The following is a 27,418-nucleotide window of genomic DNA, read 5'->3' on the forward strand; positions in this document are numbered from 1 at the left end:
AAATTTATGATCACGCCATTTTATTTATCAGCCCATTTTATTTATCACGTCATTTATTTATCAGCCCCGTCATTTTATTATCAGTCCTGGTTGAACTTCGTTGAAGTAGGGATGCTAGGGTTGTTTAAAATTTTTTTTAAAATCATTAATGATCATGTCATTGTATTTATCAGCCCATTTTATTTATCACGTCATTTATTTATCAGCCCCGTCATTTTATTAATCACGTCATTTTATTTATCAGTCCTGGTTGAACTTCGTTGAAGTAGGGATGCTAGTGCTGTTTTAAATTTTTTTTTTTAAACATTAATGATCAGGTCATTGTATTTATCAGCCCCGTCATTTCACTAATGACGTCATTTTATTTGTCAGTCCTGGTTGAACTTCGTTGAAGTAGGGATGCTAGGGCTGTTTTAATTTTTTTTTTAACAATAATGATCACGTCATTTTGTTTATCAGGCCATTTTATTTATCACGTCATTTATTTATCAGCCCCGTCATTTTATTAATCAGGTCATTTTATTTATCAGTCCTGGTTGAACTTCGTTCAAGTAGGGATGCTAGGGGTGTAAAAAAAATTTTTTTTAGTTTTAATGATCGTATTTTAATGTACGTTTTTCCTCTATATTTTCATTTGTGTTATGCTGAGAACAGCCCTTGGACACAGGGTCGAAATAGTCATTTAAAGTTTGGAATTCCACCGTCTTACGGAAAAAATTCCTTTTATTCGACTTGTTTATTTGTTGTCCTAGTTACTCAGAAAAACAAATTCCGTCCATTGATTCGGTCCACATCTTCCTACCTTACTTTGTTCCCAAGATATTTAGAAGTTCCTCCTTCTGCTAAGATTTATTACGTTCTCAAAATGAGGAAATGTTTTCCTCCTTTGGGATAACCAAGAAAAAGGAGGAAAAACCTACTATGAAAATTTTTTACATTTTTTTTTTTTAACTGACTGTGATTTACCTCGATTGTCTTTGTTGCCCAGCATTTTATCGTTTTGTAATGCTTAGCCAACGCGGTCTCAAAATTTATTTATATATTACGTCCTCTTTTCTTACTTAAAAAAAGCTTTAGATTGGAACTTTCAACATCAAAGTTGAGTTTTTTCACATCTAGGATGCTCAAGCAAGATTTTTCTTTGCATAATGCAATTAAATCAAAATTGCAAGATTTTGATTTAACATACTGCTCTAAGAAGAAAAGACGGAACATATTTTTACTGTTATTTTAAGGTTGTTAGGAAGTTATCTCTAATTTTTCTTAGTTTAGACTATGCCTGAATAAGGGTGCGGCGGGGTGATACCTCCCTTCTTGTTTTAGAGGCCATTTTTCAGATGGCTAGGACATGTTCTGCGGATGAAGGATGACAGATTGCCAAAGATTGCCCTTGTCGGCCAACCGTCTAGGGCCAAAAGAAAAGCAGGTCTTCCCTGACTGGGTGTGGAACTTCTTGGAAGGATGTAAAGAGGGAGGCTTTGAACAGGTTGGGATGGAGGAAGAGTGTGCGTAGCTGCGTTGGCCTCAGGCGGCTTGGTGCTTCAGTGAGCTGTTAGTAGTTGGTGGAACATACCACCTTTTGAATTACAGCAGCCAAGTTGACTAATATAATTTTTACCAACATTTGGAATGAAATCGATAACAGTCTTTTAGTAGAAATCGATAAAAATAAAGTCTTTGCTAATAGGGCATCATTAATTATTTATGGTGTGAAAAATCTACCAATAAAAGCACGCATGGGCATGTTTCTTTTTTTGCAATTTTCTGGACATTGTGTATGGATTTGGTAAAGTTATTTTGATAAAAATCGGCACAATAAAATATTTTCTTGTAAATACATCATCAAGTAAGGATAAGGCCAAAAATCTTACGATAAAACCATGCATGGGCACACTACTTCATGTCATTTTGCCGACAGTCACCACGGAATAAATATATAATTTAGCTAGCCAGATATCACCAATAATTCATGATGCCTACAATCTAGCAAAGGCAATATATATAGCAACGTCTCTTAATGCAATTTTTATCAACATTTAGAGTGGAACCAACATAAGGGCTTTGCTATATCATCAAGTACTGATGGTGCCAACAATCTTTCAGTATAAACACGCATGGGCACGTTTGATCATGTAACTTACCTACATTAGCCCTTTTTAGCCCCATATCATCAAGTACTAATAGCACCAAAAAACTTGCAAGCCGCATATAATCAAGAGAAGATGGTGCCACGATGGTGCAATAAAAAAAGATGGTGCAATAAAAAAACGTAATGACACGTTTCATAATGTAAATTTATCAATATTTAGAGTGAGACTAACACAATGCTTTTGCTAGTAGCATATCATCAAGAACTGATGGTGTCAACAATCTTTCAATATAAAGACGTTTGACTATGTAGTTTCTCCAACATATGGCCTTTTCTATCCGCGTATCATCAAGTATTAAGGGTACTAACAATTTCGCAATACAAAACAAATGGGCACATTTTCTCCCGTAATGTTACCGAAAATTGACATTTCATTTTTTTTTTTTTTTTTTTTTTTTTTTTTTTTTTTTTTTTTACCATTCCAAATGATGGTGCCAACAATATTGCAATATAAACACAAATGTGTACGCTTGTGCATGTAACTTTACCAGAATTTGTTGTGGAACTAAAATATGATCTTAGCTAGCCGCATGTCATCAACAGCTGATCGTGCCTTCAATATAAACACGTATGGACGCGGTTGATCACGTAATTTTACCGAAAGTACCCTAACCTAGCCACATATCAGCAAGTATTAATGGTGTCATTAATCTTTTAATACAAAAATGTATAAGCACATTTTTTTTACATAATGTTGCCAAAATTTGACTTAGAATTTGATCTTGGCTAGTCATATTTCATCAAAAATTTATGGTGCCAAGAATCTTGCAAAAAGACACGTATAGGCACGTTCCTTAATGTAATTCATACCAAAATTTTGAGCGGAGTCAACATAGTCTTTGCTATTAGCAACTCTAAAAGTATTGATGGTACAATAATATTGTAACAAAAAAACGTAAATGCATATTTGGATAAATAGCCCACAGTTTCCACTTAAGTATAGATACTTTTGAGACAACCTGTATAACTTGCAGCGTTATCATTGACAGGATATTAGCTTGTGCAAAAAAAAAAAACGAAAAAAAAAAAAAAAAAGAAAAGAAATTAAACTCGTGGATTTTAACGCCGAAAAGTTCTCGTTCTGACTTCACCTTTTCCTTTATCAGATTTGTGTTTTCCATCTTTACTCTTGCTTTCACACTCCGAGTTCAAATCCTCTTGGGACACTGGGCTAATTCTTGAATGATCTGGCTCAGTTTCTGCACGAGGGCTATCTTCTTTCTGCTCAGCCCCTTTCCGTCTCATTCCAGGCCTGTATATTTCCAGTGATGGACGATCCTATGAATAAAACAAAATCAATACACATCTTCATATATGAAAATTTAATTTGGATTTATATTTAAGCTAGACAGCCTTAAGCTTTAAGCTAGGTGCAGCAGTTTGGACAGTGGCTGCAACCCTTAGGACTAGGTCTAAAATGATTATCCCTTTTAAAACTGACAGTGTTATGGTGTTCTGGCTAAAGGTCGTAAGTGACATTTGAATATTTTTAGGATAATTACCCCAAAAAAATTCCTAAGCAGTTCTCAAAGGTAAAATCAGTAGGGGATGTAGATCAGAATGTGCAAAGTGTGACTGGACATAAACTGCCCTTTTTTTCTCCACTTGAGGACAGCTTAGCATACAATTTAGTCAATTATGTCAAAAGTTTTAAATTGTCAAATAGGACTTTAAGGTACGGTATAAGAGATATATTAGCATGATTTTTTTCTTGAAATAGAAAATTCTTTTTTTGCCCTTCTTCTAAACTAAGGACTCAGCAAAAAAGGCGATCCGTCTTCCTCGTTAATATCCTAGGGTAAACAATCCCTTACCAGAAAAACATTTTTCAATATTATAAAGGTAAGTATTTGAACTAGCCGAACGAAAATCTCGGAGAATTTCAGAAAATGAGCTGATTACTTAAAATATAAAAAAAAGTCTGGAAAGATTCTTTTTACACTGCTACAGGGGCGTCAGTGGGACTTTTTAGGGGGGGGGGGCACAAAAACTCTTCCAAAACATCAATGTATTTTTTTGAAAGTTAAAGGGAAATATTGCACTTTCTGTAAGGTTGGTATTTGGGAATTTTCTAGGGGAAAAAACTTTTAATCTGAACCATTCCAGACGAGCTCAACCTAACAAAAAAAAAAAAAAAAGAAAAAAAAAATATTTAATAAAGAAAAGTGCGTCTTTATACACAATCACTGGACAAGTATGCAGGGGGGAGGGCATAATAAATCACCTACATCAGGCGTTTCGCAATACTTAGCAACTATTTAGAATCAGATTTAACCATTGATACGCTGGTTACATATCTAAGACAACTATGAAAGTTGAGCTGTAAAATAAATTTAAACTAAAATCAGAGTTTTTGGTGATGAATGATGATTGACTTGGTGAATGATGAATAAATGAAAGATTAATTGATCTGATTGAATGTCTGATTATAACTAAAGAAAAAGTTGCTTTTTCCTGCCAGAAACGTTATACTACCGTTTATACGTTAGAAACGTCCAGAAACGTCCTGCCAGAAAAAGTTATAACTTGTGGCAGGACGGCTATATTTCTAAACATGTTACCTTGTTTCATGAAACTTTCCTCAGATGAATTTGATTATTTCATTGGACAAGATTTGGGAGAAATTCACCAGTTACCCCCTGGTCGGAGCCATAAATAGGCTAACATGAGCCAAAATTATTTTGATTCTCACAAAACACCATTTAGACTTACCTCCAATGAGGATTTTTGCAACATGTGGCTTACGTATCTTGAAAATTCAAAACCATAGTAAGGAAAAAAACGCTTCGTCATCCTCATTAATCTTCAATATTAAACATTCTTTAGTAGTCCAAATCAAAGTTTAAAAATTAAAAGTTTAATTAAAATCAAAATTTTTGGTTACTTATTGATTGATGAAATACTGAACCTCCGATGGAACTGATTGAATTTCTGATGCTAAAAAGTTATAATTGGTGACAAGATGCCTAGATTTTTAAAATGTTTCTTCATTTTCATGAAACTTTCCTAAGAAGACATAATTTGTTACTGGGCGAAATTTGGGAGGAATTCACCAGACAAAAAAGTCTAGCCTTAGTCAAAGTTATTTAATTCTCCCGAGACAATTTTCTAAAGATTTTTCATATGTGGCACACGTGTCTCGAAACATTTAAAAAATAGCAAAGAAATGACTTTTCATCCTCATCAATATTTTGGGCTAGGCCGTATCCGGGATTTTTTTTCGGGAGGGGGGGGGGGTTACAAAAAACGTAACAGAAATGTGTTTTATGCATTTTTATTATGTTTTTACAAGCTGGACAGACATTTCGGAGGGGGAGGGGCGATTTAACACCTCCCTCAATACTGCCTTGATCCTAGGGTAAACATTCGCGTCCCAGCAAAACTTCCTTTAGTAGTTTAAAGATAAGTTGATGACGTAGCTCAATGAAATATGTAGAGACTTTTAAGATTTTTCATTTAATTTCCAAAAAAAGAAAGAAATTTTATTCACCACCAGATTGTCTTACCCTACTGCATTCCCCCCCCCCCCGTCAGTTCTTTTTGTCGTCTGGGGAGGAGAGTGTTCATGCCTGCAAAAGTCTCCCGAAAACAACGAAAAATTTTTATAATGAAAATGTTCCATCTTTTGTATACTTTATATTTTTAAGAGGAAATATTCTTACTCTGATATATTTTGGAGGAGGTCAACAGGATGAGGAACAGCCATACCCCCTATGTTCCCCTTATGGACAAACCGCAAAGCTAATTAGCAAATGAAACTAAGAGAAAATTATTTTTTTCAACACATCATAGGCTAATAAATCTTCCAATTGCCTGGGTCATTCCTGAACGGTACAAGATAACGAGCAGCAAATCAACAATCATTTCCTGAACGGTACAAGATAACGAGCAGCAAATCAGCAATCATTTCCTGGACAGTACAAGATAACGAGCAGCAAATCAACAATCATTTCCTGAACGGTACAAGATAACGAGCAGCAAATCAACAATCATTTCCTGAACGGTACAAGATAACGAGCAGCAAATCAACAATCATTTCCTGAACGGTACAAGATAACGAGCAGCAAATCAACAATCATTTCCTGAACGGTACAAGATAACGAGCAGCAAATCAACAATCATTTCCTGAACGGTACAAGATAACGAGCAGCAAATCAACAATCATTTCCTGAACGGTACAAGATAACGAGCAGCAAATCAACAATCATTTCCTGAACGGTACAAGATAACGAGCAGCAAATCAACAATCATTTCCTGAACTGTACAAGATAACGAGCAGCAAATCAACAATCATTTCCTGAACGGTACAAGATAACGAGCAGCAAATCAATAATCATTTCCTGAACGGTACAAGATAACGAGCAGCAAATCAACAATCATTTCCTGAACGGTACAAGATAACGAGCAGCAAATCAATAATCATTTCCTGAACGGTACAAGATAACGAGCAGCAAATCAACAATCATTTCCTGAACGGTACAAGATAATGAGCAGCATAAAAAGTTGATTCTATCGAAAAAGCTTTAGACGTACCTTCAATGAAGTTTTTTTTTTGCTTGTTTCGCATGAATTCAAAAAGTTTAATGGTAGAGGTAAGAATAAAACTGATATAATGGTAAGAATAATGATGGTAAGAAATAAAAATGGTAAGAATAAAACTGACCCCGACTTTTTCTACGTCAATAAAAGCCTCTTACCTCTCGATCCTAAAGGTACAGTCATTAACGATACTATCCAAAATATAGTAGTCCAGCTTTTTATCAACCAAACACCGAAAACACGAAAATTAACCAAACGCGAGTCAGTGCGACTACACGAAAAGTCTGCACTGGCCTGATCTTTAATCAAAGCTAAATTAAACTTGAATTAAAATTTTTATAAGTGGACAAATTAAACGGTAATTTTAACCAGTAATTTATTCAATTAATAAGAGAAAGGTTGAGATGACTAGGGCACGTTCAGCGGATGAAGGATGAAATATTGCAGAGAATTGTCCTTTTCGGCCAACCGTCTAGGTCTAAACGAAAAGCAGGTCGTCAACGGGTGGGGTGGGAGGATGCCGTAAAGAAAGATTTAAGGAAAATGGGAAAATTCCTGGGAGGGTGTGAAGAGGGAGGCTTTGAATAGATTGGGATGAAGGAGGAGCGTGTGTAGCTGTGTTGACCTCAGGCGGCTTGGTGCTGCGGTGAGTTATTAGTAGTGGTAGTATAAACGGTAATTTAACGGTCATATGAAGAATCCATTCCCTTTTGACACTTAGAGTATAAAAGAAAAGAAAACTTGCAACATGAGACGAACATGTGTCACACCATAAACACAAAAATGTAGGTTAAAACTCAAGACAGCTCATGTCATTGAAAGACCATTCAGCGGGAAATCAGCTGCTAAATCTGATCGAATTCTGAACCTAGCAACTGAAGAACCCAATTTCTCGCAAATTTTAAAAAATCAATAACTTTTGATATGTAGCCTACATATTTCGAGTCTGAATCGGAATAGTTCAAATATATTTACGAAGTTTTACCTAGAAAATATAACGTTTGATATGTAGCTTACCTTTCGAATCCGAATCGAAATACTTCAAAAATATTTGCAAAATTTTACCTAGAAAATACCAAGAATGCCTAGGAAATATAACGTTTGATATGTAGCCAACCTATTTCGAGTCAGAATCGAAACACTTCAAAAATATTTACGAAGTTTAACCTAGAAAATATAAAGTTTGATATGTAGCCTACCTATTTCGAGTCAGAATCGAAACACTTCAAAAATATTTACGAAGTTTAACCTAGAAAATATAAAGTTTGATATGTAGCCTACCTATTTCGAGTCCGAATCGAAATACTTGAAAAACATTTACAAAGTTTTACCAAGTCGGAATACCTTGGAACTTTTTACGAAGTCTAAAAAAAACAGCGATAAAATTCTGTTTTTCATTTAGATAGGGCAAAAAACTTCCGAAATAGCATCTCACAAATTTTATAAATTCAATAAGATTTTCATATGTACATATTTCGAGTCCGAATTCGAATACCTACAAAATATTTTAAAAGTCTGAAAAAAAAACAGCAAACGAATTCCGTTTTTCATTAAGAAACTGTAAAAAGCTCCCGAAATAGTATCAGGAAGAAAATATTAAGATAAAATAAGCGTTGTAAAGGCGAACAGGCGTATTCTTATCGAACTGATCCTTGACTCTGGAGAGAAGTCCATAGGACTAACACAACTGTTCTTTCAAATGACCGACCGTGTTGTCCAAAGTAATGGTCCATAAAGAAGCCCTTTAAACAAGATCGTCCTAGAAGCCCTTGAAAGTGCTAGAAAGAGGCAGAAGCAACAACAGTGGCAGGGCCAACCTGGATCTTGGATTCTGTATTCTAATGAAAACCAAAAACAAGAAATTTCAGTCTTTACTGAAGCTACTGAAACTAACGTTTACCTAGTAAATCGGAGTAAATCCTGTCGACAGCGGTCTGCACTGACTGCAAATCTACGTTAATCATCAACGTCATCTACGTAGAGACACCATCTACGGTTTGCACTTACTACAAATCTACATTTATCATCTATGTCATACACGTAGATGGTTCTACATAGAGGCGCCATCTACGTAGGGACATCATCTACGATCTGCACTGACTACAAGTCTACGTTAATCTTCTCCATCATCTATGTCATTTACGTATAGTCATCTAATCATCCACGTCATCTACGTAGATGATTCTACATAGAGGCGCCATCTACGTAGGGACGTCATCTACGATCTGCACTGACTGCAAATCTACGTTAATCTTCTACATCATCTATGTCATTTACGTATAATCATCTAATCATCCACGTCGTCTACGTAGATGATTCCAAATAGAGGCGCCATCTACGTAGGGACGTCATCTACGATCTGCACTGACTACAAATCTACGTTAATCTTCTACATTATCTATGTCATTTACGTATAATCATCTAATCAACCACGTCATCTACGTAGAGATGTCATCTACGGTCTGAACTGACTACAAATCTACGTCGATCATCTACGTTATCTACGTAGATGAATCTACAAAGTGACACCATCTACATAGAGACGTCATGTACGGTCTGCAACTCTGCACTGACTGCAAATCTACGTTAATCTTCTACATCATCTACGTATAATCATCTACATAGGAGAGATAGCTTGCGTCAATAGAAGCCTCAATGAGCGGTTTTTGTGACATTTTATATGTAACCCTGTGTTTATGATCGCACTATTGAAAAGTGTTTACACTAGAATAGGAGCTATTACTTTAGAATTTGACATAACCTATTTATTTGTAAAAGTTTCGAATATCATTCTCACTGCTAAAAATTCGCAATAAGTTCATCATATTAAGTAAAAAAAAAAAAAATTGTTTCCTGTTAAACAACAGCTTAACTCAAATTTTATAAAATATAAACATAAGATTTTTGTCGCTACGCAACAAATGTACTAAATAAACAATAAGCATTAAATAAAAAAATAGCCAAATAAATGTAACATTAAAACTACATTCTTGGGTCAGATATATCCCCCAAGATTTTACCCTGGCTATTTTCCAGACTAGTGACGTAGGCTACGTCTACTTACCTTGTTTCTAACTCTTCTTTCCATTTTAGCGTCTCTTTTCTCCTTCTCAGTAATTTCTGTTGCAAGTACTTGTTTTTCTTCAATTTTCATTGCTAAGAGCGCCTCAGTTACTTTTCCAACATCTTCTGTTTCCACTTCTCTCTTGTCTCCGACTTTGCTGCTAATTGGCTGACTGGCTTCGCCTCCTTTTGCTTTTATTTCTTTCTTTTCTTTATCGAGGAATTCTTTTACCTCTAGCTTTTGTTTTTCAGCCTTCATCTTCGATTCCATTTCTTCTTTGATCTTCTTCTCCGGCCATTTTTCAGGACGTACGACCGACTTTCTATCTGTAGTTTCAAGGTCTGTTTCACCAACTTCTTTTTGACTTTTACTTAGCTTTCTTTCAGGCTTCTTATCCCGCGATGGCTTTTCAATTTTACTTTCTAAGCGCTTAGATTTCTCATCTTCTTTTTTAGCGAATCTAAAAAAAAGAGGTAATCAGCATTTAAAATCCGGATCGGCCAAAAACTAAGAGGAACTAGCACAAAATGAAAAAAGCCACTATAGAGTTACTAGTCACTATAGAGCCACTTAGTCACTATAGAGCCACTTAGTCATTATAGAGCCACTTAGTCACTATAGAGCCACTTCGTCACTATAGAGCCACTTAGTCACTATAGAGCCACTTAGTCACTATAGAGCCACTTCGTCACTATAGAGCCACTTAGTCACTATAGAGCCACTTAGTCACTATAGAGCCCCCTTAGTCACTTCAGAAGCGTTTTGACGTGGCAAATATGTCAATATGCTAAATAGTTTAACCTTCCTCTCAAGAAATATTCAACATTATCTCTGCGAGAAATGATTCATGAAGATTAAGTTGACACCTCCCTCGTTTCAATTACTGTTATCAGTAAACTTGTAAAAAATAATCGAAGTATGGGAAAATGACAAAAGAGGCACCTTAAATGTGTCACTGAGACAAAAAAATTACCTTTGCTCTGCATTATACCGTAAATAAGAGAACTACTTTTGGCCAATAAGGAAATTTATGTATGTCTTGCAATTTTAATACTCCTGAAGTGTTTTGGCGTAGCGGTATGCTAATCTGTTTGTTTTTTCTATTGAAAAAAAAAATCATCGTCATTTCAAATTATTCAGGAAAACCATAAAATAATTTTTTTTTATTGCTTTTTTACTTTTTCTTTAGATTAAACCGTACATCACACAACATACACAAATATTAAAAAAAGCTCCAAAATTTCCTGAAAATTTGTCACTGAGAAATTTTTTTTTTACCTTTGCTTTGCATTAAACCGTAAATAATGGAGCTACTTTTGCCCAATAAGAAAATTTATGTACGTCTTACAATTTTAATACTCCAGAAGTGTTTTGGCGTAGCGGTATGCTACACTGTTTAAATTTTTTTATTGAGAAAAAAAAAATCAACGTCATTTCAAATTATTCAGGAAAACCATAAAATAATTTTTTTATTGCTTTTTTATTTTTGCTTTAGATTAAACCGTACATCACACCACATACATAAATATTAAAAAGAAAGGTCCAAAAGTTACTGAAAATTTCATCGAGTTTTTATTAAACTTTAAGATTGTAAATGGCATGCCTTGGTATTGGTTGAAAACTTGAAATTAGGAGGGTGGGGGAGGGCTAACAATCCTTGTGGTTTCTAAACAGTAGAACATAATTTGTACTTTACTGAAAACAAACCACAATAGAAACGTTTTCTCTTTTTTAACTTTAAAAAATCCAGAATTATTGAAACTTTCAGGAATGAATATCAGTATCTACATTAAACTGTAAGTCGACATCATTTGTTTTTTTCTTTTAAAAATCTTGGTTACGACGGTAATTTTTTTTTTTTTTTTTCGTTTTGATGTTATGAGAAATAACAATCCATATCTCGAAATGAGTATTGTTTTCAGGAAAGAGGAAATTTTGTTCTGGTCTTTAGAAAGCATGAAAGCGTTAGTCCTACTGAAATGTTAGATTGCTTTTATTTCCAGGAATTAATAGCCCATATATTAAATATTCAATCTATTTTTATTAGTTTTTTTTTCCGTCATCTTGATTATTAAAGTTATTTTATTTTTCGTCAATGTTTCGAAATATTGAAGCCTACTGTTCAAATTACATATAATTTGCAATAAAACACAAATGACGCAAGGCTTAGATACAGGCTTTAGACCTTTAGACGCAGTCTAAACGTAAGGCTTGAGGCCCAGGCCTTAGAGATTTAACGATAAGGGGAGAGGGGCGGTAGCCAAACTACTATCTGTAGTTTTTGCTCATTATAAGTCTGACTTGAATACCCAGTTTAATCTTTCCTCGTTTCAAGATTTATTATTCTTCTATTAAGTTTTTTCAACTGAAAGTAAGGAGCAACATTAAAACTTGAAACAAACAGAAATTATTGCGTATATGAGGGGGGTTTCCCCCTTCTCAACACCTCGCTCTTCACGCTCAAGTTTTTCAGAACCTTAAAAATGTTACTTATTGTTATAATTAAACGACCATTGCATTTCAGTAGTCGATTTTTAATAACTGGGAGAAAGTTCCAACTTCAGCGTAAAGAGCAAGGTACAGAGAAGAAGGCAACCCCCTCACTTACGGAATGTTTTCTGTTTGCTTCCAGCTTTAATGTTGCTCCTTACTTTCAGTTAAGAAAACTTGTTTTTTCAATTTAATTTCTGATCTTTTTTTAAATAACGCTAGGATATCAGGCTCCACCTCCCCGGAAAAATCCCTTCCCCGCGGAAATATCCTCTGGACACTTCAATCCCGGCGACAATTTACCCCGGACAATTACCCTTAACATCTTCACGCGTAAAATTGAATCGGTAAAGAGAAAGCAAGACATAAAGAAATTTCGTATAGGAATTCTGACAAACTCCCCCAATTTCCTAATTTCCCCTGAAAAGTTCACCTCCAGAAAACTTCCCTCTCCATGAAAAATTCTCCCCGTGCAAAATCCCCAAGCAAAAAACTCTTCCTCCCCTCCCCACTCAAAAATGTGTGCATACTTCCCAATAACAAATAGTATACATAAACAATAGGCAAATTTTATAACTTAAAGAATTTTCCCCTGGGGCTGTGGGGGCCATGTTATCTCCAAAGACATAGTTGTTGGGCCTTTCAATTATGCTGAACAAAGAAGCTATCTCAAAATTTTGATTGGACGATTTTGGGGAAAAAGTTGCGCGGGAGGGGGCCTAGTTGCCCTTCAATTTGTTTGGTACCTTAAAAGGGGCACTAGAACTTTCATTTCTGGTAGAATGAGCCCTCTCCCGACGTTCTAGGCCCACTGGATCAAAACGATCACCCCTGGAAAAATAATAATAGGCCTAATAAAAATAAAAACAAACACGCATCCGTGATCTTTCTTCTGGCAAAAACTACAAAATCCCACATTTTTGGAGATAGGAGCTTGAAACCCCTGCAGTGGGATTCTTTGATACGCTGAATCTGATGGTGTGATGTTCATTAAAATTCTATGACTTCTAAGGGGTCTTTCCCCCTTTTTTTGAAAATCAGACACATTTTCTCAGGTTCATAGCTTTTGTTGGGCAAGACTAAACTTAATGAAATTTATATATTTAGAATCAGCATAATAAGCCAATTCTTTTTATATATCTACTGGTTATCAAAATTCCGTTTTTAGAGTTTCGGTTTCTATTGTGCCGGTTCGCTCCTTACTTACAGTTCGTTACCACGAACTGTTTGATAAAGCAGTATCTGTCATGTTTATGTTTGATATAATTATTTGTTTTAATTTCTGTTTGTTCTGGGTTGCATTTATTCTTCGATAATAATTTCTGGTCAATTTGAGTTTGAATTATTGTAGGACTGTATTTTCTTCTAGTCTTAGGTTCAATATGGCTCTTTACTTTTCTTTAAAAAAATCCTTTTCGAAAAGTTGTTTTTGTAATTAATTAAAAATGAAGAACGACGTGATCTCAGTGTAATTCAAAGGATCAAATGCCAACTGCCTGATTTAATTTCTTATAGTGAAGTAGGAACTCTAACCTAGAGTAACTGAAAGGTTTAGGAAAAAAATAATGAACGGAGTCTAGGGAATGCACAGTTTTATGACAGGGTCATCAAAGAGGGATCAACCCCAAACGATTCTAGTGTCCTTACCGATGATGAAGCTATAGAACAATGTACCGAATTCTTGAACTACTTTGACCCCTTTGCTATTCCCTGCTGCTGGTAGTAAGGTCTGTTTGAATAGCAGAACTCTTTATGTTATCCTAGCAAGGACCAGGGAATCAAAAAAAAATTTCAACTAATGGACCCTAAAAAGGGCGAAGGGCTTGGGCAGACCACGTATTTACTCTTTCGTATTGCATTTTTACGTATTTGCCCTTGAAGACCAAATACACACAAAACTGTAAAAGTGTGCAATATCCAAACAAGTAGGTCATGGTTCTGGTGAAAATAAAATGTCGAATGCGCCCCATTCTTTTATATCTAATTTTGAGATACTGATTAGTCTTCCGACATAAGTTTTTGTTTTGTTATTTAATATAATTAAAATTAAAATACACAACTCGAAATCCAATTTATTTTCACTAAAGCACGGTTGATACACCAGCGTTTAGACGGTTTAAGGGACCCTGTAAAACTACTTCTGCTTGTAAAATAATTTGACGATAAATAAATTAAATTTATCTATTACAATAAATAAAATTAAATCTTTGTAAATTTGACTTAATGATTCATTTTAAATTTTTATGGCTTCATTTTAGCTCAGGTTTAATCTTCTCCGTTTTAGAATAGAACTATTAGTATATAGCTGAATCTAATATCTTTACGGTCAACTAATATTCAAGATATTATTGAAAATTCACATAGAACTGTCACTAATCGCTGATTTTCTAAAAAAATGTTAAAAATTACTGAGTCTTCCATGAATAATTATCATTATGTATTAGACAAACTATCTATTTTTGCTAGATCTTTCCAGTTATCGTAATTATTATGGTGATATTATTTTTTCGTTTTGTTGATGCTTCGAAAACAGGGGCATAATTTTCTATGGAGCAGGAGGGCAACTGCCCCTCAAGACCTCGGATTACCCCCCCCCCCCCCGACCTCAGTTTGCCCCCCTTCTCAACTGAAATTTAGTTTCTTCCAAAATCTTGTCAAAACTAAGGTAAACCTTCATAATTCAACAGAAAAAGATCAGTTTTTTTTAGTACATACTTATCTTTACAGTACTATAAAGTACCTTTGAAGTACTAAATAGTACCTTTATGGTACCAAATAGCTTATTTTTTAGTTTTTACTGTCATTTTCACTTGATTTAGGAAAATTGGCTCCAACTTTGCCCCCCTCCCCAAGATTTTGACGAAATTACACCACTGCTTGCAAAATAAAAACCACACGGTTCAAGTTTTGTTCTCAATAAAATACAAATACCACAAAGCCTTTAGATTTTTTTAAGTTGGAGGACGGGCGCAGTAGCGCTGCTACTATTCGTGAATATTAATCAGCCTTATGATCAGGGGCGTAGTTTGTTATGGGGCGGGGTGGGACAACTTCCCTCGGAATTTAGTTTGCCCCCCCCCCCAGCTGAAATGTTTCCTGTGTGTGATAAAAATAATAAATAAGAATACACTGAGAGCTTATGGTTCTTAACTACACAGGTAACTCTAGAGTGCTGCCTCTGATTTCAAATTTTTAAAACCCCAGAACTAAAGCCTTGACTAGCTATTCAAGTGTAACTCTTTTAATTAGAAACATTCGATAGCCTAGAATTAACTTAATCCTTTTCTTTTCGGTAAACATTTGTGGATTGAATAAGTAGACCATAGACACCAGGCCTAGAAGAGGTTTAGAAGTATTCAAAATAATTAGAATTAGAATATTTTCCTTTTTATTTCTTTTATGATAAATATCAGTTGTCACTGAATCCTGAGTACCGATTCTTACCCAGAGCCTCAGTCATAACACGCTACAGGCTACCAAATTTTAACCCTGATAGTAGGGGCAACCTTACAACATCATGTATCAAGAAGTTGGTCATTCAGAAAACTCAATCGACAAATCAGCAGAATACTGTTCTCTGTTTCTGTTTATTTATCTTCGTTTGCTTTATTGATGACTTTCAGAATTTTTTTTGTTTATTGATGACTACCGAAAGTGAATGATGAAGATAGTGTAAGTAACCTTAAGCTTAGACCTAAGCTCTCTAATTTTGTAAGGTCGTTGAGTGGAGGAGATGCCGTAGTTGCAGTTGCCGGAGATGCCGTAACTGCAACTCGTTGCAGTTAATTCTGTAGGAGTATATGATAAAAAAAGATGCTACGGGGGGAAAGACCAAAATGACAGTAGTACTATCATTCAGCTTTTTATTAGGCAATAATTGAGTTGGGAGGGGTACTGAAATTATTTTTCTCCGGGTACCACCAATCCTAAAAATGATTCTACTTGAAACAAGGTGGAAGGTTTATACACTTCTCCCGAAACTATTTGAATAATTCCATAAAATCAAAGTTTTTCATAACCAGACTTTTAAAATTAAAGTTCAAGAAATTTTCAATACAACTTAATGTCGGCTGAAGTACAGGTATATGCAAAAGCCAAGCATTCTAATGAAGGGGTGACATGGTCAGAATTTGAAATAAAAAACACATTTACACAATGAAAAGCAGTCTTGATAACCCTGACAGGTGTGGTCGTATAAACTTCGAAGGGGGCTCATTGGATTGGTAATCAGACGCTCTAGTGCTCTTTTTAATAGTTAAAGTGATCAGAGGGCAGCTCCCCCCTCGCCTCTACACACACGTGGTATTGCCCAAAAATGTGTCTAGTTGAAATTTTGAGATGGCCATTCTGTTCAAAATAGTCTAAATGTCATATAACAAGGCTTAACCCAGAGATTAGGGGCAAGGGTTGTAAGTTATGCCCAGGGGGTATTTAAGGTTTTTATGAAAGGGATATTTGTTTAACTTCAGAAGAGGCTCAGTCTTTCTCCCTGAAAAAGACTATGTCAATATAAAACGAACAAAAATTAATCAAAAAAACTTTTTGTACAAAATAAATTTTTCAACAATAGTGAAGTACTCCATTAAACCAAAAATGAAAAAAAAAATAGAATCAAATAATCTACGAAGACACGTGCTTATAAATAATTGACACGTGCTTACAAATAAGAGAAGAAAAGTGCAAAAAGGACTTACTTGTCATCAGATTCTTTTTTCTTCAAGAGCGTTGTTTCTTCTTTCCCTTCTCTTAATTTGCTAGCTTCGTCAATTGCTTTCTTTTCTTTCAAACTTTTCGTTTCTACCTTTTTTACCTCTTCTTTAAACGACTTTTTCTCTTTCCACGAAGGTTCCTTTCGCTTCGACTATAAAAAAAAAAAGAAATCAGGAAAAACTAAGATCATCTTTGTAAGTCTAGGTGAAGATTGAGTTTGACATTCCACGCGTTTCTCTACCAAACCCACCCTATTCGCTAGTGAAAACCAGTGCATGAAACTTACCTACAATCTATCTATTGACTAATTTACACAATCTACTAATCTACGGAACCTAATCTACATGAGAATCGACACAAATCATTAAGAAAATAGAAATTACTTATTTGAAATTCCAAAGCATATAATTCTGATGTAACTCATATTCCCTTTTTTTAGAACCTTGCCTTAGACCTTCGTTCCTCCAGTGCCTCCGGAGGCACACGGGACGTCGGTGAGTAGCCTCCAATCTTCCCTCATGTGAGCCGCTGTGGCCTTCCTCGGCGACGGGTGCCTTCCAGTTGCCAGTAGAGGAGCATTTTTGGAAGTCTGTGATCTGGCATGCGGAGGATGTGTCCAAGGTATCGCCATCTACGTTGTCGTACAACAGTTACAATATCTGGAAAACCTGTGCGGGTACGGATCTCGTCATTGCTGACACGGTATCTTCAACTGATTTTAAGGATTCGGGGAAGACAGTTATTCTCGAAGGCGGTAAGGCGTTTCTCCTGTTCCGCGGTTAGCTTAAGGCATTCCATAGCGTAACTCAGGACAGACAGTACATTGCTCTGACACAACCTGAGTTTCAACTTCAGCGAGTATACGGTGTATTTCCAGATTGGTAGAAGTCTCTTAAATAATGCGTTGGCCAAGGCTATCCTAGTGGGCAATTCTTTTTCAGAGTCGCCTCTGGAAGTGACTGCACTCCCTAAGTACTTGAAGCATGTCACCTGCTCGATGTCCCCTCCTCCTAGTTGGATTCCCTCTGGTGAACTATTGAGTATAGCAGCTTGTCTTTGTATTCTTTGTATGTCTTGTCTTAGTATTTGAAGTATAGCTTTTGTCTTTGGGGCGTTAATGTGTAATCTAAATTGTTCAGATTTCTCTGCGAGTTTGTTCAGGAATTCCTGAAGCTTTGGCTTGTCGGCTTCTATGAGCCCAACATCGTCGGCGAAGTCGACGTCCTGAAGAAGTTTCCCTGCAATCCGGATTCCATGCCCATTTATCTGTCTAAGGATGTAATCTACAGCTAAGACGAAGAAGAGAGGTGACAGGATATAGCCTTGCTTAACGTCAGTCATCCCTTTGAAGTAACGTGTGTTGCAGCCCATTGTTTTTACCCGATATTCCATCTTTTCGTATATGACGACTATTAGACGGATTAGATTCTCGCAAATGCCGTAAAACCGCAATACTCTCCACAAGGCTTGACGATCAACAGAATGAACCACCTTTTCGAAGTCCACGAAGAGCATAACAAGCGCTGTCTCCATTCGTTAGATTCCTCCAGCATGGTGCGTAGAGTAAAAACAAGATCGGCACAAGATCGTTTTGGCCGAAATCCATGCTCTTTGTCACGCAAGTGATGATCAAGGGCTGCTCGGAGTCTTCCTAAATATTATCGTCGTGAAGAACTTCGCAGGGACCGAGAGAAGATTGATTCCTCTATAGTTGCCACATTCTTTTGCGTCTCCTTTCTTGACGAGTTTGACTAAGGTTCCTGTTCTTCAGTCATTGGGGAACTTTTCGGTAAGCCAGAGGAGCAAGAAGAAGGATAGCCAGATGTCCAGGGTTCGACGCAGGCTGAACTTGATCATTTCAGCTGAATTGCGGTCTCCACCAGGGGCCTTTCCATTTTCATGTTTTTCAGCTGCTGAGAGTATCTCTTCGGCTGTCGGCTTTTCAACACTGATTCAATACTGAAGAGAGGTTGATCTGGTATGTCCGGCGGGACCGCTGGTGTTGGGCGATTAAGTAGGGCTTCGAAATAACTCGCCCATCGTTATTTTTGTTTTTTCGCATCTGTCAGGAGCCTTCCATTTTCATCTTTCAACGAGAATTCTTGGATACTTGACTTGCCTACTATTTCTTTGGTAAGGCGATATACGGTTCGTGTGTCTCCACGGCTCGCTGCTTCTTCGGCTTGTCTGGCCTTTTCGTTCATGTATTGCCGTCTGTCGGATCTGGCGCTTTTCTTTACATTTCTATCATTTTCTTTATAGGCCAAGCTCTTGGTCACCTCTGAGTGACCACTTTCCCCAAGGGAGCTCGACTTCCGTTTCTTGTAATTTTCTGTGAGATCCCAGGTCTTGGTAGATATCCACTGTTGCTTAGCCGGCTTTCTAAACCCAAGGGTTTCTTTGGCCATATCCGTATAGCTTTTGCGGATCGTCTCCCAAGCTTCTTTGACCTCTTCTGACAGGTTATATAGGGCATCACATTTATTGTACCGTTTGATGCCAAACGAAAATCGGACGCTTTTGTCACCTAGTTTGTCCAAGTCAAAGGTTCTGAGTATGTTCGCCTTCGCCTTCCAATTATTAGACTTCAGCTCAAATTTCAGTGTGGTGACTACTAGTTCGTAGTCTGAACAAGCGTCGGCGCTTCGGAAACTTCGAACGTCTTTTAGGCTTGTTCGCCATCTCCGGCGGATCAGGAAATGGGCGATTTGGTTTTTGGCGGTGCCATCTGGGGATGTCCAAGTGTATTTGTGAATATCTTTATGCTGAAAAAGCGTACCGCCGATTAGCAAATCATTCCCCATAGCTAAACGATCATTCCGTATTTTTAGAACACATTCTGGCGAAACTCAACCCTCGCAGTCAGGCGAAAACTCCCAACCCTACCAGTCTACGAGCTTCACAGTTTCTTTTCGTAAATTCTTAACTATTTAGCATGAGATAGGCTAACAAGCTTACCCCTCCCACGAGCTTGTGGCATTCCTTCTGTAATATGACAAGCAAGGTCGCTCACATATATGGCTCCTGTAATAATCTTTTCTTGTAAAAATGCTACAATCTTTTCTGCCATTTCTTTTATTTTAATCTTCAACAAAAACCAACAAAGTTTCGGCACACAGTTCTTTCAGCTTTATCCCAGTTGTTTAGGGAGTAAGTAGTCCATTTAAAGAACAGCATGACATATAGGGATTTTACCCTTAGAGTGTGACAGTTATTCCCAATTTTGAAGACAATTTAAGAACGATGGCGAGACGGTTTGACATTTTCCTTGGTTTTACTTCCGCTTGGTTTCACCCAAGCGTATTTGCCCCCCTCCCAACAAATAATTTAAAAGGTGAAAATAGATATGTGTAAAAGAGCACTCACATAATATGCTGATTCTTCGTAGTCATCTTCCCATTCATCCCATTTTTCCTGTTCTCTTGACGTTTTTTTTCCTTTTTCAATAGCAGCAACTCGCTTACTTCTATCATCTTCTCGCTTATGCTTCCTTTCTAATTCCCTCTTACGCCTTTCCTCTCTCCTCTCATCACGAATTCGAGCTCTTTCTTCTATTCTTTTATTTAGGTAGTCCACTAGAGGAGTATGAACTAAACCTGAAAATGTCAATTTTATCAAATTGTGGTTGCAGCAGTAGCTGCAAATTAGTAAAGGGCGAACACGGTCCATAGTAACAAAAAAAAACCGAAACCCTTAAAAATGGCGTCGGACCGAAACAAAAAGTACACCATTGGAATAGTCTTGCCCGAAAACTCTATATAGGAAACTTACAGTCCCTTGGCTGGACAACAAGAAAAATCCCTTGGCTTTAACAAAGAAAATCACTTTTTTTGCATGGAAAGCATCATTTTTTTTCCTCCTCCACAGCGAGCGGGGCCATGGAACATCAAAGGGAGCTGTTTAAGGAATCATTTTAAAGGAAATTGCTACATCTAGTACCTGTTGCAATTACCAAGACACAATATAGGCCAATAAAATGAAATATAAATAAAATAATAATATAAAATAATATCTATAATATAATATCTATAATAGAATAATATCTATAAATATATTTTATAATAATATAAAATACAAATCTATAAAATAAAATCACATGACAAAAAAACTACCTCTTTGTATTTTATCGTTAATACTAAATCGTATTATTTTAAAGCACAGCTTGGGAAAAAGTGATGACAACGTAGCTCGTTCTTAACTGGTTCCTGAGAAGAAAATAAAAGACAGAAACAGGTTTTAATGAATCCTCCACTATTTGGGATACTATATGATATTATATATATATATATATATATATATATATATATATATATATATATATATATATATATATATATATATATATATATATATATATATATATATATATATATATATATATATATATATATATATATATATATATATATATATATATATATATATGAAGTTGAATTTGGGGTTCCATAAGGACCTATACTGGGTGGTGTGCGTCACACACACACATATACATATATACACATATATATATATATATATATATATATATATATATATATATATATATATATATATATATATATATATATATATATATATATATATATATATATATATATATATATATATATATATATATATATATATATATATATATATATATATATATATATATATATATATATATATATATATATGAAGTTGAATTTGGGGTTCCATAAGGACCTATACTGGGTGGTGGCGTAATATATATATATAATATATATATATATATATATATATATATATATATATATATATATATATATATATATATATATATATATATCATTTAAATTGTCACATTTTCAGAGGCATATTTACTTCAAACAAATTAGGGAGGACTGGTCATGATCACTGAAAGACTGGTCAAACAAAGTTCTAGCACCTACAGCTCAAAGACTATCTGAAATAAATTTAAAAATTGTAGAGTTTACAAATAAATAATGTGAGGAGATTGATTTCGGAAAATGGTCTATCAGATAGCTGACAAGGTTTTGGAAAGGAAGGCTAGAGTATTGAGGAACCTTGAAGTATTGGAGAAAAGGGTGAACTTAGGCAGAAACAAGAAGAGTCTTTTGTAAAAACTAAGCGACTGATCCTACGAGACAAAGAGAAAAGTAAGGGAAATACAGAAGGCACCAATTGTGAATTAAAGAGATATAGTAATGAGGTCTATGGATAGAATTGATGAGAACGTGCGAAACTACACTTAGACGAAAACAACAGTTAATTGACTTGTTAAAAATTTGAGGGAAAATAGTTAGTCCCAACTAGACTTAGTTAGACATAGGAATGGAGCCAGGACAAATATTAAAGAGTGTTAGGGATGGGCTGAGCATTCTAAGGGAGTGCTGATCAATGATGAATTATAAGAACTGTTATAGTAAAGGAATTTAATGGGGGGGAGTGAGTAATAAAATAGTGAGGGAATTGTGGGTAATTTAGTAGTAAGGGAAGGCATATTTACTAAGTTGGAGCTGCATAAGGTATTCAAAAGATCGGAAAATGATAAGATGGCAGATTCTGATGTTATGATAAATGAGCTTTTGAAACATATTGCATAAAAAGTTAGAAATAATGAATATTTTGTTCCTGGAAATATTCCCAAACTCAGTACTTTCAATGAATTTCTAATGATTACTTTTAACGGTTATCCATGTCATAGCAATCTTTAACATTTACGCCCGTTGCTATACAGACGATGTCGAGGAGAGCGACTGCATATAGCACATATTGTATTTGTGTTAGTTTGGTAGAATTTATTTTCGGAGAAATTATCTTCGGAACTAAAGACAGTCTGGCAACAATGAAACATGCTGTGTCACTTCTTATTTTACGAAATATGTTTTTTTTTTTCGTCCTCTTTTTCTTGTTCTTTTTTTAGTTATCTATTGAGAGGCGAGTCAAATGCTACAAAAGAACGACATAATCTTGAGGCGGTTGAAGAAACATGAAAAATTTTGCTAGTTTGGTAGAATTTACTTTCGGAGACATTATCTTTGGAACTAAAGACAGTCTGACAACAAAAAAACAGGCTGCGTCACTTCTCATTTTACGAAATATCTATTTTTTCTTATCATCCTTTTTTTCTTGTTCTTATTTTAGTTGTCTATTGAGAGGTGAGTCAAATGCCACAAAAGAACGACAAAATCTTGAGGCGGTTAAAGAAACATGAAAAATCAGGAGTAAAAAAAAACTATGCTATTGAAATGAGCATGCACTTGCAAAGGAGAGGTCTTTCAGATCCAAGCCTCTTCTAAAATACTTAGGATTCAACTAATTTTTTTGACAATTCCTTATATTTAAAATATAATCTATCTATTTTTGTTTTATTTCCTAATTTACGACACTCCCACGCAGTGCACCCCCCATCCACCAAAAAACGCCTTTTGTAGGTCTTATGTTATGACAAAATGAATTTAGGAGCCGAGCAAAATAAGTTCTTTTCTGAAATTCTAAAACCTCTCATTCCCTTGTTCCTTTCATTCAAATGTTTCAAGATACACAAAAGATCGCACAGCAAGTTTACTTTGGAGCTGAAAAGTTTGATAAACAGTGACTTTTCTGGCTAATGTATTTTAAAAAATCTAATAGTAAAACTATTAGTGCGTTCGAGCTTTTCAAGATTAATCCGACAAGCCCAATTCCTTATCCTTAGGGTTTCACGAGATTGTATCCTTAGGGTTTAGTAGGGTTACTACTTAAAACGGCCTGGAAAAGTTGTCGGATAAGTTACACCTGCCAACCCTGGAAAATGCAGGATAACTGAGGATAAGTGAACTCGTATATAAACAAAAAATTCAATCTACAACAACGGAAAAGATATGTGAAATTCTATGCAGAGAACCAAAAGGGACAATACTTGCGAAACGTGGCACACCTTTCAGGGGTTTGTAAATAATCTAGGTTTATAGTGGAGTCCAGGTCATTGATGTTGTTATTCGCCTAGTTGCCTTAGCGTTTCAGTTGACAAGTTCCCAAATAAGTATTTTTTGTTACCTTTTACAGATTGTTTCCGAAGAAGTTAATATTAAGCTGATAAGCCGGAAAAGGGTTGCTCCAACGGCCTCTGTGAAAAATTTATTTTCATTTAAACAGAAAAATTACGATCCAACTGGTCACCAGGAACGGGAATGGTCGCCATTTTTATTCCAAGAAGCTTTTTGTAAGGAAAGGCACTACCATGAGGATAAAATTCTGCCAATCAACACAGGCCAATGACCACGAGATACCTGCTACCATAACCGTCCGTTGAGACATGGTGATTTTCAAGTGACTATAAATATATGTTTTAATTCTGTTTTGAACAGCAGACAATTGATTAAGAGGTGCCACACTGGTTACTCTGTAATAGTGCTATTGTCCAGTGTTTCTCATAAAAATGAGGACTTTAACGTAACACACTGTTGTCAGTTCCTTACAAAATAAAACCCTTTTCGTTGGCTAAATCGTGCATGTTATCTTCCTTTACAAAACGCAGTTGAATTTTGTTGTTTGTTTATTTGGTTTTAAGTGTCCGAAGTCTATTCAGTAGAATCGTTAATTATCTTGGATAATCTTTCAATACTTTTTCTTTAATATTCAGTATGAAAATCCTTCTTAAGCGGATAACCAGGAATTGATCATTTTTTATTTACAATGAATGAATGAACGATTTATTTATTTATAACCCGTCATAAAAAACAAATTATCGACAGAGTACAGCACAAGCAAATATACGAAAGGAAACAAAACAAGAAGAAAACTTCTACTTCTTCAACGGGTGCAGTGACAAAAACATTTATTTCCTACTGTGGCCATTATCTTACTGCTGTAAGATATGGCTCCATTTGTGTAATAGTTTATCGTTGGAATCCACAATACTTGTTGCAACGGCAGTACATGGAACAGTTATATTATAGCAAATAGACACAAACGAGTTTCGGCTGGGAGGCGAAAGAGATATTTTGGAAAACAGTAATAGCACGACCTGACTTGATTAATGTCTGTACGAGTAAAGATTCTCCAAAACTATGCAACATACAATATGTGCAGCAAATACGTGCAATACAATATGGCTGCAACATTGAACACATACAATATGTGCATCAATTATGTACAGCCATGCAATTTGGCTGCAACATTGAACACATACAATATGTGCATCAATTATATACAGCCATATAATATGGCTGCAACATTGAACAAATACAATGTGTCCATCAATTATGTGCAGCCATACAATATGGCTGCAACATTCAACACATACAATATGTGCATCAACTATGTACAGCCATACAATACGGCTGCAACATTGAACACATATAATATGCGCCATACAATATGGCTGAAACATTGAACACATACAATATGTGCATCAATTATGTACAGCCATACAATATGGCTGCAACATTGAACACATACAATTTGCGCCATACAATATGGCTGCAACATTGAACACATACAATATGGCTGCAACATTGAACACCTACAATATGTGCATCAATTATGTACAGCCATATAACATGGCTGCAACATTGAACACATACAATATGTGCATCAATTATGTACAGCCATACAATATGGCTGCAACATTGAACACATACAATATGCGCCATACAATAAGGCTGCAACATTGAACACATACAATATGTGCATCAATTATGCACAGCCATATAATATGGCTGCAACATTGAACACATACAATATGTGCATCAATTATGTACAGCCATACAATATGGCTGCAACATTGAACACATACAATATGCGCCATACAATAAGGCTGCAACATTGAACACATACAATATGTGCATCAGTTATGTACAGCCATATAATATGGCTGCAACATTGAACACATACAATACATACATCGATTATGTGCAGCTATACAATATGGCTGCAACATTGAACACATACAATATGTGCATCAATTATGTACAGCCATACAATATGGCTGCAACATTGAACACATACAATATGCGCCATACAATAAGGCTGCAACATTGAACACATACAATATGTGCATCAATTATGCACAGCCATATAATATGGCTGCAACATTGAACACATACAATATGTGCATCAATTATGTACAGCCATACAATATGGCTGCAACATTGAACACATACAATATGCGCCATACAATAAGGCTGCAACATTGAACACATACAATATGTGCATCAATTATGTACAGCCATATAATATGGCTACAACATTGAACACATACAATATATACATCAATTATGTGCAGCTATACAATATGACTGCAACATTGAACACATACAATATGTGCATCAAATATGTACAGCCATACAATATGGCTGCAACATTGAAGACATACAAGATATGCAGCAATTATGTGCAGCCATACAATATGGCTGCAACATTGAACACATGCAATATGTGCAGCAATAACATTGAACAATCTGGCAAGAATTAGATGGTTAAATCACAGCTTATTTGCAACAACACTCTCATAAGCACCTGACCTAACACCTATTGGCAAACCTAGGTAAGTCACCTAAGCACTAGGTGTGATGGTCGCAAACACGAGTGTAGCACCAATATCCTTCCTCTCTAATCTAATTAAACAAGTTCCTATCTAATTAATTAATTAACTAATTGACTAATTAATTCCTCTGTAATTAAACAAGACGACATCTGGTTTTATAGCATTGAAACCTAATCCTATTTTAGCATATTTATCTCTCAAAATTGTATATAATGTTAAAAATAAGCCTGACAGATGGGGGTACCAACATCCAACTCCCCTCCCTCCTGTTTTATGATTATGTAATCACGTAAATTAAACAAAGCAAAATCGTGATAATTGAAAACCAAACCTACCTGATTACTGGAACCAACAGCCCAGGGCGAGATAGGTTTATAACCTTTTGAATAAAAAACGAATATAGCTTTAAAAATAGAAACAAGTTACCTTTCTTCTCTTTGTTTCTTTCTTCTAGTTCTTCTAAGATAACTTGGGCGTTTGGAAGCACAAATGCTTCTGGGTTTTCGAGAGTTTCCAAAAATTTGATATACTCTGGTTCATTTTCAATTGTATTAACTTTATCATCTTTTTTCTTCCCTTTTGGTGTTTTCTGATAAGGAGCAAATTCAACAATGGCAGGATATTCATTACCTACAAAAGAATAGCTCCAAATATTCAAAAGTGAGTCTGCGTACGAGGGCAAGCCTGTAAATGGACCCTGAATGTGGTCCATGATATTAGTGAAACTATCGAAACGCTATTTTAGTAACACAAATGTCACCGACAATAGGAAAACGCTATGCGAACTAAGAACAAATTGATTAATTAGAACTAAAACACCGAGTCACTCTTTCTTAGATCGAAAGAGCTCAGAAAAGAGCTATAATGATAGTATCAAAGCAGGCAGAAATGTCGTATGAAGAGCTGCTGACAAAGTTTAAAATGCAAACTCTAAAAAAAGAAGAGAGAAGCTCTG

At 35.6% G+C, this 27,418-nt stretch overlaps 1 protein-coding gene across 1 annotated transcript in view; it reads right to left on the reverse strand.

Annotated features, from left to right (window-relative positions):
* Nucleotides 1-2,518: 2,518 nt before the first annotated feature.
* Nucleotides 2,519-27,418, reverse strand: part of Upf3 (UPF3 regulator of nonsense mediated mRNA decay) — a 53,077-nt gene continuing 28,177 nt past the window's right edge. Inside the window, exons 3-7 of the mRNA XM_089104706.1 lie at nt 26,890-27,093; nt 20,319-20,548; nt 16,937-17,103; nt 9,753-10,212; nt 2,519-3,427 (exon numbers count right to left, since the gene is read on the reverse strand). Coding sequence (XP_088960832.1) covers nt 3,209-3,427; nt 9,753-10,212; nt 16,937-17,103; nt 20,319-20,548; nt 26,890-27,093 — 1,280 coding nt within the window. The 3' untranslated portion in view covers nt 2,519-3,208. The remainder of the gene's footprint in view (nt 3,428-9,752; nt 10,213-16,936; nt 17,104-20,318; nt 20,549-26,889; nt 27,094-27,418) is intronic.

Source organism: Artemia sp. Qi Xiang Cuo, chromosome 18 (genome assembly GCF_049724085.1).
Source record: "Artemia sp. Qi Xiang Cuo chromosome 18, ASM4972408v1, whole genome shotgun sequence".
In the NCBI taxonomy this organism is placed as follows: Eukaryota; Metazoa; Arthropoda; class Branchiopoda; order Anostraca; family Artemiidae; genus Artemia; species Artemia sp. Qi Xiang Cuo.